This window comes from Camelus bactrianus, chromosome 12 (genome assembly GCF_048773025.1).
Source record: "Camelus bactrianus isolate YW-2024 breed Bactrian camel chromosome 12, ASM4877302v1, whole genome shotgun sequence".
NCBI classification, from domain to species: domain Eukaryota; kingdom Metazoa; phylum Chordata; class Mammalia; order Artiodactyla; family Camelidae; genus Camelus; species Camelus bactrianus.
Window position 1 is genome coordinate 50,104,148 of NC_133550.1, and position 18,248 is coordinate 50,122,395.

At 36.9% G+C, this 18,248-nt stretch overlaps 1 protein-coding gene across 2 annotated transcripts in view; it reads right to left on the minus strand.

Moving 5' to 3' along the window:
* OTOGL (otogelin like) overlaps window positions 1-18,109 on the minus strand; it is a 194,826-nt gene extending 176,717 nt beyond the window's left edge. Inside the window, exons 1-2 of one of the 2 annotated variants that reach the window (XM_074375352.1) lie at window positions 17,857-18,109; window positions 15,621-16,752 (exon numbers count right to left, since the gene is read on the minus strand). In XM_074375352.1, the coding sequence (XP_074231453.1) occupies window positions 15,621-15,655 (35 nt within the window). In that variant the 5' untranslated portion in view covers window positions 15,656-16,752; window positions 17,857-18,109. Of the gene's footprint in view, window positions 1-15,620; window positions 16,815-17,856 lie in introns of those variants that run through there. The other variant, XM_074375353.1, reaches the window with a different exon arrangement.
* Between the last annotated feature and the right edge of the window lie 139 nt (window positions 18,110-18,248).

Sequence of the window (18,248 nt, forward strand, 5' to 3'; positions counted from 1 at the left end):
AAGAAAAATCAAGGCATGTGGTGAGAAGGCAAGAGCACACTACGAAGTCTAACATAATTGGATTTACAAAAACAAAGGGACAGAAGCAGTATTTGAAGAGACGATAACCAATAATTTCCCAAAACTAATGAAATAAATTAATCCATAGATTCATGAAGACCAGCAAGTTCCAAAGCAGAATAAACAAAAAACACAGAGAAATTTTCATTGACTAAAGAACTTCAATATTTAGGAGTTGGAGACATTGACAGATAAATGGATAAAGGAGACATGGTTTTTATATATGTATAATGGAACATTCTTTCTTGAGAAAGAAGGAAATCCTGCCATTTTGACAATGTGGATGGACCTTGAGGGCATTATGTTTAATGAGATAAGCTAGACAGAGAAAAAGAAGAGTTGTATGACACAACTTAATGTGGAATCTAAGAAAAGCCAAACTTGTAGAAACAGGGAATAGGATGGTGGTTACCAGGGGCTGAGGCATGGGAGAATTGGGAGATGCTAAAGTCCACAGGAAAATGAGAGCTCATCAGCTGGGAGGAAGATAGCAGGTCTCTAAAGAAAGAGGCATTTGAGATGGATATCAAAGGAGGAATAGAATTTCAATAAATAGAGATAGACTATTTATCTGGGCTTTATTTGAAGACCAATAAGAAACCATTGAATGTTTCAGAACAGGAAGATCAATCTGGTGTGATGCATAAATGAGTTTAGAGGAAAAGAAACTAAAGGCAGGTGGTCTCTCAGTGATCTATAGCAATAGGCCAGGTGAATAGTGAAAGAAAGAGGATGGTAGCGTTGAGAATGGAAGGGAAAGAAAGCCTGGAACTAATTTTATGTCAGCTATTGCTGCAATAATGCTGTTTAACAAATAGTGCTGGAATTCCGTGGTTCTAAAAAGCAGTATTGTTTCTTGATCACACATTTGTGCATTGTCTAGAGGTTGGCTGATTTAATCTGGGCTTGACTGGGTTTAGGTACAAACTGTAAGCGGGGGCCTGGGCTGCTCCATGTCCTTCTCATCTCCCTTGGACTAGTGGGATATGAAGCAATGATAGAAATGAAAAACATTTTACCCTGGGTAACAAAAAATAAAGAAAAAGAATTATAAACCAGTTAAAAAGTTGACTGAATGATTAGGCTATGATGAGACCAAGGACAGGTGATCACAGATTCTGTGAAGCTACATTAATTTTCAAATAAATTCCATGTGTAAGCATCTCCAGTAGGTATCTCAAAATGAGAAATTTTAAAACTCAGGAGACATAAAATGATATTTCATTGATTTAGAAGACATTCTTTCATTCATATATTCAATAAACACTGCTTAAACACCTACTATATATCAGGTGCTAGCATAGGTAATTACACCAAAAAAAGTAAAATAATGAGCCTTTTTTGAAAAGTTCATAGTCCAAAAGAAGAGGTATACATGTAAGTAAATGATTATAACATGACAATATAGATTCTTTTTAAATGTTGCAGTAACACAGAACATTGAATACTTGATTTTGACTTGGGTGGAGGGATGCGAGAAATAGAATTCTTAAAAGAGTGCTTTGTGTGGTTGAGGCACATGTGAAGAGCTGAGGTTGGGTTGAAGAGAAAAGACATTCCTAAAAAAAGAATCATCAGGAGCAAAGTAAAAAAAAGGGAAGAGAGTATATGTTCCAAAATCAATAGCACAGGAAGGGGAGTGAAGGCGGGGAACTGGTGATAAAGTTGGTGAGGTAAGAAAGAGCAGCTTGTAGAGGTCAGGGCAGTCTGTGCTGATGTTTAATCTTTATCTCAGAAATAAGGAGCAACCACTAATGGGCTTTAAGTATGAAGGAGGAGGAGTAATGTCTATGTCATGGCCAAGTTGGAACTTATCCAAAGACTCTGCCTTGATTCTCTTTTCTCACTCACCCTCACTATCATCCAATCAACACCATATTCTAAAGATTTTAATTCCTATGGGTTTCTTATGTCCGTATCTTTCTTTCTATCTCTATAGCTACCAATCTAGTTCAGATTTTCTTTGTACTCTTTTTGTAAACAGCCCTTCAGTTGCTGCATTAGTTATCTATTGTCACATAATAAATTATGCCAAAAATTAGAAGTTAAAATAATAATAAATGGAGTTTCTTTGTTTCTGGAACCATCAAGCTATTTCTTTCTTGTTCTTTCTTTCTTTTTTTTTTTTTTTTTTTTTTTTTTTTGTTGCCTTTATGTAAAATTACCCCTGGGTTCAGAACACCCAGGCCCACTCTGACCTTTATCTTCCTCCCTAATTATCTCTTACTCATCTTTCAAGACTCCTTTCAGGAATTATTTTACCCAGTAAGTCTTTCCTAAATCATTCCTCCAACTCACTGCCCAAGACTCATACCTTCCCTTAGTATTTCCTTAATACTGTGCCTATATTTTCATCGTTTTACACATTACAGTCTGTAATAATTGTCCAATTACACATCTGCCTCCTCTGCCAAATGGCAAACATTTTGAGGTTTTTAAACTGTGTCATATTCACACAAGTATTCACAGCACAAAAGTGTTTGAAAAAAATAGAAGACACTCAATAAATTTCTGCTAAATAAATCATTGACTAGATTTGCGTGTTGGGAAGATTATTTGGATGGTGATAAAAATATATGTGCACTCAAGGCTGGAGAAAATGAAACCAGCATAGAGTTCATTTAGATACTAGGCTGAAAGATGAGTAAGTCAGTGATGATATAGTGGTAAGGATTGGTTTAAGGGATGTTTATGAAGTTGAGTCAACAGAACTAGGTGACACATTGTGGAGGGGTCAGGAATGAAAGTCTCAGTAGAAAGATGATGACTGAACCACGGGAGTAGGAAAAATGACCATGAATAAAATAGATTAGCCAAAAAAAATATCTGAAGAAGTGAGTACAGTTCCTGGGACAGAGTCAATGCTCATCAAATGTTTGTTGGCTTTTCTTTTCTATTTTAATAATCAAAGTGGAGCTGGGGGCTGGGGAAGGAGGGAGGGATGATGAAGTAGGAGATGAAGGGGGAGGAGGTAGAGGAGGAGGGGAAGGAAGAGGTCAAGGTGAATGACAGAAGAAAGAAAATCTTTTTTATCAAGAAAATTTTAAATACAGAAGCAAGATCCAAGTAATAAACATGAGGGTTGTTTCCCTTAAAGCTACAAGAAATGTAGTAACTAAAACCTAATCTAGGCAATTTAAATGAGTTTAGTTACTTGTATCTTAAACTCAAAGATCAGAATAAATGAACTGAATTAAAGTCAAGTAAACTGCACTTTTACTATAAATGTAACAGAAGAGATGCATAAAGAGAGAGGAAATTATTTATTTTGCCCTTTCTGACTCATTTCCCTGTTGAAAATGGGAGAAAAGCTGCATAAATCCTAACATTATCTTCAAAACCACCTCTGTGATGTTCAATCAGCTTGATCTATAGGTGAGAGGAGCAGGGCAGGAAACGTCATTCGTTTGGAATAGACACCTGACCTCTCGCCTACGCAATCCAGCTCCAAGCTTTAGATCAAATTGGCCTACCTCAGTATCTTTATCCAAGACAACTACTGATGTGTTTTCTCTGCATCTTCACTAGTCTAGCATTTGTCTAGTTTTAAAGGAAATATATCATCAGAACAGATGTATTCACCACTGGCTTGAATCCAGCCATTTCCAAGCACAAACCACGATGGGATGACTTGTTTAAAAAGTGTTTAGGGGAAAAATCTATCAATAGCTTGGTAACAGTTGGAATGAGGAAAAACTGAACACAAAGAGACCAGTTAAGAAGAACAAGCATGACAGAGAACTTGGACAAGAGTGATAACAGTGAGATTTGGAAAGGAAAAAGGAGACAGAACATTACAGAAGGAAAATAGATAAGACTTAGTAGATAAAGAATGGAGATGAGTACAAAATAACTTTATGGTTTTAAGCCACGGCCAGAATAGAGAAATTGAGATTATCTGCTGGTTTTGAGAATCAGTTTTATATAGTGTCACAGAAGTTAAGAGAACAAAGGAAGAGTTTAATGTAGTGAGGGCAATTGACAAGGCAAACGTTACAGGAAAGTCCAAAAAATAAGTCAGTTTTTAAAAGTCTTTACATATGTTTCCTAAAACGTTACTGGTGATTATGAAGAACAGTTCAGGAGAGTAGTGGGGCTGAATTCAGATCACAAGGAAGCAAAGAATGAATAGGAAAAAAATAGAGGTGACAGACACAAAATATTTTAAGGAAGTTTGGAAGTAAAAGAAAAGCAAAAAATGAGACAATGATTCAAGATATTAAAGCCGAGGAAGGGCCATAGCACCCTCATAATAAAACTATAAGGAAACTGTAAAATAGTCTTTTCTACTAGTATAATGATTCAAAATTTTTCACCTTAAAAGAATGTGTTCTAAAAGCAACTGGCGTAATTCCTTGCTGTTAACACCTGTTGGCCTGGCAGGTTCACATAATGGTTGATTATATAGAGGCTGTTCCAGAAATATAGAAAAGATATACTTAAAACACAAAAAGACAGAGGTACCGACAATTCTTATTCACACTTTTCCACTCTCTAAATGAGCTTGGTTTTGTCTGATGTGAAAGCAAGACACAGAGAAAAGGGTTTTTAATTCAAAGCTTAAGCTCTCTTCCAAGAGCATGTCTAAAACTAACTGCTTTATAAAATCCAGAGTGCAAGCAAGGACTTGAGTTGCAGGGGAACTACATGGCTTTCTGCGTTTGGAAACTTGGTCTTTCCAAGCAGTGGAAATGAAAACAAAGCATGTATGAAAAATGACTGTCCTGCTCTTATTTGAGTGTTTGCATACTGTTTCCCATAAAGGAGCAGAAACCCAGTGTCAGACTCGTGCATACTCAGAAAGGGAAAAGATAGCATCTCGGGAATGAGACTGGAGAAATGTGACTCATCTCTTTTGCTCCTTGCCAAGCTTACCTTGACATTTATTTCTATAAACATAGTCAGCAAAGACTATGCAAAGAAATTATCTTCTGAATCTACATCTGGGTTTTTTCTCCACTGCCACCTCTTGGCCAGCTAGGAGAGTTTTCCCCTCTCTGTTAAATAATAATGCTAATAATTAGCAAGGCAATGTACATTGTATTGTCCCTTACTTCTAGCTTCCTCCTTGCATGCTAGTCTCATTTTAGCTTTGCCATAGCCCTGTGAAACGAACAAGGACATTCATTTTTGCCTTCTGTTGATTATCAAGGTATATCTTGATGTCCATGCAGAGGAAACAGAGGTACTTAAAACTATTTTGGTGTTGGGTAACAGTGCATTTTTTCCCTCTTTTTGTTGGGGGAATGTTATTTTAGAACTAAGTTCATAAGGTAGAAGTATGTATGTATATCAGTCAAATGTGATCTCAAATACCTTTTTTTTTTTCTTTTTAGTTACCTACACAATTCAAAAGGATGGTTTTGACAACTGTCTGTTTGCTTGTTTGCATCAACCTAAAATGATTTAAATAAGCTCATTTGAGTCTTAGATGGATTTGGGGCTTGAGTTATTTATATTAGCTGTATGATGATTTTGCAGTTCTGTCTTCCTCATGTTTACAAAATTATGTTCTGAAACTAAGTACAAATTATAAGCACATGTCATCGCATAGACTCTGTATTTTTTGCAGTCTTACTTCTCAGCAACTCAGGCACACCTCCAATTACTGGAACTCAATATAAATTGTTTCTGCTTAAGACTACTGAGGGATAAAAGGATCGGTCACTAGTCCCACATAAACCCTCAGGGAACTTCCCACTATGGATATATAATGGCCTATCATCCTTACTATGTCAGCTAAGTTCCCTTTGTCTAGATATTGTATTATAATATTAGACCATCTACATGATGTAATGTGAAGAGTTGTAGTGTCAATTATTCTATCTACTTGGTCAGTTTAGGAAACCAAACAAGATCATTCAAGCTGTTGCTATGATTTTCTTTTCCTTACCTAAACTGGTTGAATTCACTCTGTGTTGTACAGATTCTTCCCTGTAGGGAAGGATGGAAGACTTCGATAAGATGGTTGCCAAGGATGAGGGGGCTGTTGCAGATATTTAACACCTGTAGTATGTTAAGAGTCAAGAGTTTCTCTTCTAAAATATCTGATGGAGGAGGTTAAGGAGCAACAGTCTGATTTAAAAGTGGGTCTAGGAGTCTCATAGCAAAGCTGCATGCACATAGAAATTATTCTGGCTTTGTTTACATGAAGTGTCTACTTGAGGTGGCTTTAGAAGTTGTCATGAGTTGTTCCCACTGCATACTCCCACTCACCCCTTTCATCCCTGTCAACTAGTCATAGGAAATCCCCTTTCGTTAACCTCAATAACCCTCTGTGCTACCACTATCTAAGGACCTCGGAGTCCAAGGACAAATCTGTGAATTTGTGATTTTGGAAAATGCATTCATTCATTTTTTAAGTGTTTTTATTTATCTGTGACTGCCTGGTACTGTCCTGGTAAGCAAAATAGACAATCTATGTCATTCCAGTTATACTACTAGCAGCAAACTGCAGGGTGAACTGAAGCCAAGCGAGTCTGGTGGAAAAGGGACCAGTTAAGAAGCTGCTGCATTTATCCTGTGGAGAATGATGAAGAAAAGAGAACAGATTCAAGAGATGGTTGGGAGAGAGTCCTGCATTCTTCACGGAACCTAGAACCATATTTCATTTGCCTTAGGCACATGCACCCCCAATGCACTGCAATCTTAATTCTAAAATCTTGGACTGCGGCTGTCAGCTGGGTCAAAAGGTCAGTCCCTCGATGCTGTTTCCTCTTTTCTTCCCACTGTCTCTTCTGGAGTATAAACAATCAGGCTCCTCACGTTCCCATCAGATAGGAAATTGTGATTCCAGGGAAATGGGCCAAAATTAGCCAGCTTCCTCCTTATAAGCAGGCCTCTTCTCGATAAATAACATTCTATTTACTTTGAAACCAGAAACCTTGTTTAATATCCAATATCAATATCAAAAGGCAGTCTTGTTCCTTAAGATGACAAAAAAAAAAAAAAAAACCAGATCTAAGATTAAACACTTCTTAAGACAAGTGTTTTAGGACCTCTCTCAGAATCTGCCTGATAAAAATGACTTCTCCAGGTTACTATTTTTAGCCATCATCTTTTTCCTACCAAAATATGTCCTCACTAGTACAAAATGTCAGCTTATATGCAATAAGTGTCACTTCTCCACAATTTTGTTATTAGTAAAAATAACTCCACCCAAATAAAGCAAATGATATCTGAGTGTTTGAAACTGTGTCAATTGAACAATAATTCATATTACTTTAAAGGGCTGTGGTAGAGGTTCACTGGTTGAGCTCTGTATTTATTATATTTTGTAAAAGTAACTGAACTTAGGGTTTGTTTATAGTTAAACATTTTTGGCACATGAGTTTCAATGTCCTCTTCACCTTCCTAAGCCACCAGGGGAAGGAAGAAGACATTTTTTTTCTGATCCTTTCCCAGTCCTGCCAGATTGTACAAAACAGCAGATACAGAGTTTACTGTCTTTGCAAAATTGGTCAGCATCAGTCTATCTCAATTGTGCTTCATAGCCTGATGGCAGCTGATAAAGACCTTCCTACAGACTTGTATGATTTAGGAGCTCAACCCAGGAATACCGACCACAGGTATCTTAGTAGCATAATTACCTCCAATTTCTCTCATCTGAACCTTTCAAGTTTACCTTTTCCCTGCCTTGGACAAACCTCTTAAACTACTCAGGGGTGTTCCAGTGGTACTGATAATACAATAGCCACATGTATCCACACACGCATGCACATGCATACCACCCTCGCCATACACGCACTCATTCTTAAGGGAAGGTAAAAAATAGCCCAAATTAGAAGTGAAGAACACCCAGGCAAGAGACTGGCTACTGGTGGTGATGAAAACAGCAGGCCTGATAGTACTGACCAGTCTTCCTGAAGGAGGTGACTGTAAAGATGTGCTTTGAAGTGAGGTGGCTATTTTAGAAAACAGCACTAGCAGAGAAGGCATAGGGCATTTAAGACTGAGGGAAATATAAGCAAGGAATAAAATCAAGGAAGCACAGTATGTCCAAGAAAACCTGTGAAATCCAATTTGGCTGTGATTGGGTAAATGGATACTGGCAAAACAGAACCAGGTAGATAAGGCAGGTTTAATTACTTTGTGGATTGTTCTATATCCTGCAGAAAGAAGGTTAAATTTAATGTGGTAAAATCTTGGAGGCAGTTGATGTTATGAAGAAAAAACACCATCAGATGCTTTAGGAGGATTATTCTGGCAAGCAGTTTTCAGAGTGAACAAATGAAAGAAGACGTGGGAAGTACAGAAGACATCAGGTGGCTATTTCAGGCAAAATGTGCTCAGCCTGAGTTAAAGTGATGGCACTGGGAATAGAAATTACATAACAGATTCAAGAGCCATGGTGGAGTTTAGTTCTACATGACTAGGCTTTTAACTGTCATTGCACAGTAAGAAGAAGCAAGAGTCATGGGTAACTGTAAGGTCTTAACAACTAAATTAATTGAATAATTCAAATGCCATTAATGAAAAAAGCAAAGTCAGGAAAAGGACTTGTTTTGGAGAAGACATGATGAGTTCTTTAACGTACATATTTTGGGGGGGGGGGGAGGTAATTAGGTTTATTTATTTATTTTTAGAGGAAGCACTGGAGATTGAACCCAGGACTTCACGCACACTAAGCATGCACTCTACCACTTGAGCTATACCCTCCCCCCTTACATACATATTTTTAAAGTCACCCACAGGTAATTATTATTGCCTCTATTTTACAGATGGTAATTAAGATGGTAACTGAGATTCAGAGGTAAAAGTGATTACATCATATACCTCTTGTGTGTCACCCCAGATATGCTTAACCCCATTTGTCTTTGAGGTCCTTGTCCCATTGGTCTACCTGAGCCTTCACTTTGAAGACCAACTCTATATGGATTCCAATAGTTTTACCCAATAGCCTCTGACTAGTCATGCCAATGGATACATCTTTCATCTCTTATTCCAGGGCTTTCCTGTTGCCACTGAGCTATCAGACCCTGCCCCTCTTGCTCAAATCATGCATGCACACAACTGAAGTACAGAGAAGCTAACACATCATGGAGTAATCCTTTGAGCAATGGATGATGAGAGCTGAGGGATAATTTCTTCTTCCCAAGATGGACCAGCCTAAGATGTAATTTAAGATGGCTTATTGGAAGGAAGCCCTTCAAGAGTGAGTAATCACTTACATTTGATTCTAGATGGTACCATGTCCAGCTCAGAGTCTCTCTTCATTTGGCTCTCCTTATCTGCCTCATTCTTATTTTCACTCACACCAGCTTCCCAGTAATCCCTAATAAAGTTTCACATAAGCTTTTACCTCAGGCTTCATTTCCTGGGCAACCTAGTCTAAGAGAATAGCTAAAGCCTTAACAAAGTTTGATTGGGTGTAGATTTTATAAGCATTTCTGGTTATCAAGATGTGGTTGTCATGAGTGGTATTCCAGTTATCCTTATAGGCCTGTCATAGATTTTCACTTCTCTCATCCCTTGAAATTGGATGTGATCAATCAGGTGTTTTTCTGGCCAGTAATAAAATGAGAATTGAAAGGATGTGGGTCAACTCAGGCTTCATAAGCTTGAAGAGGTAGTGAGTAGTTTTCTATGTCCCCACAGAATAATGAAATCTTAAATCCAAATTTGTCTAAACATTCTTTAAAAAAAAATCATGTGGATCAACAAGGATAGTAAATAAAACTTCTCACAATGCATGTTTACAGCATAAATCAGAGACAAAAAAATAAAATACTATGAATTTAAAATTGTATGATAAAGCAAATGAATAAATACATTAATATCTGTGGAACCAGAGTTTTCACTAAGGGAGAAAGAAGATGCAAACAGGGAGTGGAAGAAGTTGAAGAAGATCCTATGTTAATTGATTTAAAATAGAGGTATTGATGTAACTGATTTTTAAATTTAACATATTTCTAGTTCTGACCTCTGACCTAGAAGCAACAACAGCCTAGTAGCAATGAAAACACTGAGTATTAGTCTTTTGTTCCTAAACACTTTTCCATACTCAGTCTCCTCAAAGAAACTAATGGTTCCAGATCTGGAGCAGAGAGAGTACAGGTGTGCCTGGAATATTTTAACATGTTATAAGGCAGATAAAGGCTCAAAACTGACAGAGAAAAGTTGGAGGGCCCAAGAGCTATCCTAAAGCTAAATTTGGAATAATTTCACTCAGGAAGAATAATGATGATAGCAAAGAATTATTAAAAAAAAAAAATCCATGTGTCCAAAGTGGTACTAAAGAAAGACAAGTGGGAGAGAACTTCTTTATAGAAAAATGACATACAAATGGCCAATAAGCACATGAAAAAATGCTCAATACCACTAATTATCAGAGAAATGCAAATCAGAACTACAGTGAGGTATCACCTCACACCAGTCAGAATGGCCATCATTCAAAACTCCACAAACAATGCTGGAGAGGCTGTGGAGAAAAGGGAACCCTCCTACACTGCTCATGGGAATGTAGTTTGGTGCAGCCATTATGGAAAATAGTATGGAGATTCCTCAAAAGACTAAAAGTAGACTTACCATATGATACAGCAATCCCACTCCTCGGCATATATCCAGAGGGAAACTTTATTCAAAAAGATACATGCACCCCACTGTTCATAGCAGCATTATTTACAATAGCCGAGACATGAAAACAACCTAAATGTCCATTGACAGATGACTGGATAAAGAAGCTGTGGTATATTTATACAATGGAATACTACTCAGCCATAAAAAATAACAAAATAATGCCATTTGCAGCAACATGGATGGACCTGGAGATTGTCATTCTAAGTGAAGTAAGCCAGAAATAGAAAGAAAAATACTATATGATATCACTTATATGTGGAATCTTAAAAAAGGAAAAAGACAAATGAACTTATTTATGAAACAGAAACAGACTCACAGACATAGAAAGCAAACTTATGGTTACCAGCAGGGAAAAGGGGTGGGAAGGGATAAATTGGGAGTTCAAGATTTGCAGACACTAAGTAATATATGTAAAATAGATAAACAACAAGTTCATACTGTATAGCACAGGGAGCTATATTCAATATCTTATAGTAACTTATAGTGAAAAAGAAAATGAAAACGAATATATGTATGTTCATGTATGACTGAAGCATTATGCTGTACACCAGAAATTGACACATTATAAACAGACTATACTTCAATAAAAATATATCTATACATTAAAAAAGAAAAGAAAAATGTCAGCTAACAAATATAGAATGAATGCTAGAATTAGAAAAACATTTTTGTGCAACCACCAACATAATAATTGACTTAAGCAAAAGTCATCATTGGATACTAAAACCATTAGGTGAAAGTCTGTTGAGGGACAGAATATTTACATAATCTCATAACATCTCTCATGTAGATTGCTATGGTTTGCAAAGAGAAAAACTCACTTAACAATGGGAAAACCTAGCAAATGCCACTTTAGCCAAGTGATCGAATTTCATTTCACCAGTTACGGGACAAACTGACAACATGTGTGCATCCTGATACGATTCACTGTGCTTAGAATAATTTATGTTAAGAAAACTGGATATTACTCCACCCACTTGCCACTACAAAATGAACAATTTATTCAGAATTACTGTAGAATAATAAATCAGAATTACTTTAAAGTTTAAATGATATGAGGTATCTGAAAGGGAAGCATATCAATATGCCAAAAATCAGATTTTCTAAAGCCTGTTCACTGAAAGTTAGTCAGCTAAATGACTAGATTTTAAAAGTCCATTTGCCTACTTCCCAGTATTAGCAATTTACAAAAGGCATGTTTCTTTTAACTATTTGAATAACATTTGACTAACTTGGAGGAAATTTTTACAGCAGCAATAGGGAACTAATACAGCCATTCTACAGTCTTCATTGTACAGTCTACACCCAAGCTGTCCTCTGATCTCAGACACTTGAGCAAGCCCAGCCAACATCAGTGAGATGTTAAGCCATCCTATCCAACATAAACTGCTGTGAAATTTATAAATAATTAAAGGACACATATTTGGTAAATTAAATCACTTGGTGAATTTGTCAAATTGGTAATTCAACAAAATTTTTAGCAAATTCACTGAAGTAAGACAAAATGCTTCAAAAACATTTATTATTTTTCACTATAGTGCTAATATTGTGATACATTTTATGCTGAATCCGTTAAACGAAGTAGAACGATAAAAACTACAAATAAAAGAGTTTAATGCCCACTATTACACTGCCTTCTGTATAGTGATGATTAAAATCAAACATAGCCAAAGCAAAGCAGTTATAAAATATGGAATCATTCAATCCGAAGCATCATACATAAGGAGTACTAGTGAGGCATGGAGTATAGTATTGTGTGCGTGTGTTCGGGGTGGGAGGAGGTTTGTACACGTGAGTGTGTATGTGCATATGTGTCTTTCACAAGCTGGCTGCAAAATCCTCATACTCTGTAGAACATGTGCCAGTTGCTTGAAAAATCTGAGTGTGCATCAACTGAAGAAAGAGATGGAGAAGCAGAAGAGAGAAGAAATTATTAAAAAAATATATGGACAAGAGAAGAAAGATAAAGGAAAGGAAAATAAAGAAGACGGACACTCAATCCCTGGAGAGAGAAAACAAACACAATGGTGGTCTACCACCAATCCATTGGGAAATCAACCTAAGCCAGATTCCTAGTTTACTGACATGGGACCCTGACATGGTCTGTGAAGTCCATGATGATACAATGGCATCATCAAGAGGTGGTTCCCGGTAATGTAAAGGCCATTCTGTCCCAGAAAGAAGACAGGAAGAAGGGGTGATTTCATGAGAAGATGAAGCTATCAAGAGCTGAAGAATCTTACTTCATTGGCTCATGTGTAAATTTTGCCACACAGACAGTGACTGATGATGTCTGAATATAACAGCTGACAAGACACTATGGCCTTCGAGCCAGCAAATGTTTTCATCAATACAACCCAGCAGTTATGATTTGCATCCATTCATCCTTGTGGATCTTGGAATGACTCCCTTTTATTTTTAATGATATGGTAAGATATTTGGTCTTATAATTAACTCTGAACACATTCAAAAAAAAAAAAGGTCTGCTCCTGTTTTGATGGAAATGTTTTTATCTGCAATGATTAACGTTATTTTTCCCAATACTTTTGGAACCAAACCAGTCATGATTTCCATCGGGTGCACCCTCATGACAGCAAGTTCCAGTGCTTTGCAAACTTTTCCACCTTCAGAAATAGTTATTTAAATGCTGTCATGCCAGGGATATCAATTTAACATTTCTTATCCAGAATCATAAAGTCTGAGTAAAAAAGGCACATGTGGTTAGGGAGAGACAAGATTTGGGGAATAGGAAGGGAAATGTTATTATCAACTTTCACCCTTTTGTATTAAAATAAAGGTTCATAATACTTGCAATTCCTGACATATATATATATATATTCAAACATTCATATAGGCTGGGCTAAAAAATTACTCTCTCATGGAAAAAGTCATAATTGGAACAATTTGGATATTATCTACAAACAATAAAAATACGTAGTGCAAAGATAAAATCTGTGGGATATCTTGAAATAACATTTTCTGAATTGATATTATTTCTGTTTTCCTTTAGAAATTTAGCTGATACATGAGAAACCTTCCTAAAATAGCTAGCTATGTGACCTTAGACAAATAATCTAACTTCTCTTTAAACTGAAGGATAAACCCTGAGGGTCTTTTACCTCTAGCATTTTATAACTGAGTGGTAATTAAATTTATTTTGATGTGACTCCCTCTCCACAGATGTTTTAAGCCCAGTTACCTCCATTGTATATGTTCTTTGAATAGTTCTAAATAAATTTTACCCGAAGACAGGAAATTTCTGATTCAGTCACAAATTTTTTCTCGTCACACTTTCTTAATTTTAGTTTTATTTTCTAATTTTTTTTGGTTCATAATTTTAAAATTTACAAACCCATCAGATTTTTTAAAAAATTGATGAGACACAATCATTACTAAAGCTTTTGTGTGACATACTCTATAGACACCATGTCTTGCCCTTGAGACATGCTTGATCAGGTAGTTCCCCTCTACCCCATGCAGAACCCTGCTCTCACCTCTCCAATCCAAGGCATGCCTTCTTGAAGGAATAAGGGAGGCAATGAAGAATTAAGACCCTTAGCCATTTCGTTATTAAGTGTATCCTCGGTCCTAACTAGCTGACTGAGTTAGGTCTTTCCCCAAGTTAGGTAAGCACTCGAAACCACAGTTAGCATAGAATATGCCCCTCTTGGCATCTCTGATTTAGCTGGTCTTGCCTGGGGCCCAGGTGGCAATTTGTTGGAACTCCTAGGTGATTCTAATGAGCAGCAAATGTTGAGAAATGGAAGAGCTATGTGCTCATGGCTTTTCTAAGCATCCCCTCACAGGATCTGATGTGGGGGGAGCTGTGGAGCTGTGACATTTCTTGGTGGGCAGAGGCTGGCCTTGAGCTTTCACATGGCATATCTATCTTGCACCCCATTTAAAGGAAGCTAGTTACCACGATATCAAAGGGATGGCATAATAAACATTCAACAAACATTTATTGCATGCACACTTAATGTAAGAACTGTTTCATTTACAAAATAATCCTGTCTTAAGGTGACTTCCTGCCAGGAGATGATGTTACATGTATGATTTAGAACATTATTAATGTTAGCCACAAAACACTGATCCCAAAATATCTGGGTAAGTATGCAAGTCACATGGGGAGCATTTTAAAAAGTCAGAATCCTGGCCCCACAAGAAATCTACTGAATTTGGATATTCAAGTGCTTCAGGTAGCCTTAACAACAGCTTACTCTCTCAAGGCTGTGTTTTTGAAATTTTGTCCACAGCTCCAGCTATGGGAATGGTGGATGGAAAGTACATTCCAAGGACAGGGTTAGGGATAAGGAGCCTCCCACTGTCCCGGTCCAGCTCACAGGGGTCAACCAACAGTCACATCCTCTCAGTGACCTCCTCCAATACTACTGGTGTTGAGATTATATGGACTGGATTTGTGCCTAAACCCAGTTAAGGCCTCTATATAAACTTTTAAGATTCTGGTAGGCAGATATGGAGGTACATTTGTCTTGCAGCCACCCAAGACAAGCCTTGTATGTAAGTTCCCTTGCTTATTAAAATTGCCACCTACCATCTGGAGTTGCCTGTCTTTTTCTTTGGTCTCTCTTTACCCTCCATGTATGTGGGCCAGTTTGTGAAACAAGTAGATTCAAAGGTCCGGAATTAATGGACATCTGGTTTGGATACATTGTTAATCAGAGAACATAAGATTGTGTTGTAGAGTTAAGAACCTTTCAGTTGACCCTGGAACATGAGGTTGAACTGCATGGGTCCACTTATATGAAGATTTTTTTCAATAACTATATTGGAATTTTTTTTGGAGATTTACAACAATTTGAAAAAACTCAGACTAACCATATAGCCTACAAAAACATTTTTTAAAATAAGAAAAAGACATGTCATGAATGTGTAAAATATATGTAGATACTACTTTATAACTTACTACTATAAAATGTACACAAATCTATTATAAAAGGTTAAAATTTATCAAAACTTACCCACACAAACTCTTACAGATCATATACAGTGCCATCGATTACACAAGGCTACCACAAAGCAGTCATATTTCTGCTTCTTCATTATTGAGACATGAATCCTTTATTATGCCTGTAAATAAATATGCATTTGTTTTTCACATTATCTTTCCGTTTCTGATGTCCAGTGTTAGCAATATGTATAACACAGTGTTCTGTATCATATAAGACAATACTGATGTAAGTACTGACAATTTATCTTGTAAACAGACAATGTAAACTTATGGTATCAATAAATACAGTACAGTACTGTGAATGTATTTTCTCTTTCTTATGGTTTCCTTAACATTTTCTTTTCTCTAACTTATGTTATTATAAGAATACAGTATATAATATGTATAATATATAAAATATGTCAATTGACTGTTTACATTATTGGCAAGGCTTCCAGTCACCAATAGGCTATTAGTAGTTAAGTTTTGGGGGAGTCAAAAATTATACAGAATTTTTCAACTGCAGCGGGTAAGGGGGTCAGTGCCCCTAACCCCTACATTGTTTAAGGATCAACTGTATTTGATTTCAGTTGGTCCTTGGAGACCACATTCCTTTTCTCCAGAATAAAAAATGGTAAACAGAGCAGATTAATTTTGGACCCCTTCTCAAACAATGTTCTGTTTAATTGCACTAAGGACATCAATACCACATCATTTTTCCTATAACAGTTCCCCCTTTACATGTACAGTGGGGGACTCCAACCTCAAGTTTCCCTTACGACTAGTTATGTGCCCTTGGAAAAGTTGATTTACCAGCATGAGATTCAGTTTTTTCATCTATCAGATGAGGATTTTTTTGGAACTGCTTTCACACTTCTAATGATTAGATGACATAACAAGCATACAGGACAGGGCACTATCTTTTAAAGCCATCTCTTCTTACACTCTCTCTCCACAAGGCCTCCTGATACTATAGCAAGGCTATAAGTAGTTATTTTTCTTATTTATGTAAACTGAATTATAAATGCAATTATAAGAGAGCATAGACTGTAACAGAGGGGTGAAAACAGCTTCCACTCAGCCTTGTGTTTTTGGAGAGCATCCAAGAGCCTTAACATCGGACGGGAGGACATTGTTGAGAAGGAGTGGAGAGAAGGAAAAACCTAGAAAATGAGAAGGTGTGTGATTACCTTGATTCTTACACTGAAACATTAAAAGTACTTAGAATTCTTTGTGTTAAGAAAACTGGATATGTATTCCCACCCACTTGCCACCACAAAAAGAACTTAGAGGCATTCGGCCTGTGCTGACTTGTACCACGCCATTCTGTTTGAACTCTTGTGGAAACATCAACCTTTCATGTAGGAGGAGCCAGTAGGATTTGTTAATATGAGAGAGCAAAAGATTCTGCAGGAACTTCTCAAGTGCTTTTAAAGAAAATATTTCAAATTGGGGCTTTCCATTTTGCCATTCATTGGATGTTTATTCATAAGTATGCAGGAATTATAAAATTTTCTTCAAGTTCTTGTTTAATGCTCCATCAATGCCAGCTCTGAACCTAGAGCTACAGGAATATAAATGTAAAGAAAATCGAATAATTCCTGAATGTGAAGTAGTTTCCGTGTTGGAGAGAGGAGTTTAAAAAAAAAAAAAAAGTTGCCTTGGTAACTGAAAAGAATTTTTTTTTAATGTACTATTATTTTCTCCATTTGAAATGGGAAACAGCCACACAAGGAAAAAGTGAAAGTAGAGGAACTGGAAAAACAAAAGTAGGAAAGGATTTATTCCTCTTAGCACAATGGCTACAGTCAGGCTGAATCACTCTTCCTCTGCATAAACATTCTAGAGTTGTAAGAATAGCCTACCAACCCCAGCTTGAAGGAAAAAGACAGAAGGTTAACTTCTGTAAAATAAGGAGCTTGCTACCGGTTTCCCATAGCACCTGACCGTGGGGTAACAGTGAATTCAGACACTTTCTAGTGGTTTGAAAAACAATGTGCTTTTTAAGGTTGAAATCAACTACAGGAATCTATATGAGGCTTCACTACTAGCACGTTTAACAGAAACAATATTTTAAAATTAACAATATTGCTACCAATAGGGCAGCTAAAAGTCCTGAGTTCTTGGACAAACTTTGAGAGTTCAACCTGTCAATTATAGGATGAAGGAATCCCTGTTTTCCAGACTCAGAGAGATGGAGAATTTAGCCCCAGAGAAAAAGGAAGTTGGCAGGAGGCATGTGTGTAATTGACCCTTTCAGAACTGACCTCTGATTAATGATTTATTCCCACTCATGTAGGGGCAGCAGCAGCAATGGCCACAGAGCACAGGTCCACTAGTGAACCTGTCAGAATCATGTTTCCTTTCTGGAAGGTGACTGGAACCAAACCACTGATACTTCCAACTAAGCAAGCCTCCAGGGGTTCTTAGATTTATCAAAGGAAGGATTAGCCTACAGAGGGAAAAATAAAAGTCACTCTTGAACTGTTGATTTTAATAATACTTTTAAAATATTTTCTACCCCTGGATTGTTCTAGGATATATTGCAAAGGCTTCATAAATCTCCCATTTCCATTAAACCATTTTGAGTAGAGCAGCCAATTACCATGACTTCCAGGTTTGCTGTCTTATAAACCACATCAGCCTCTGTCCCCCATGT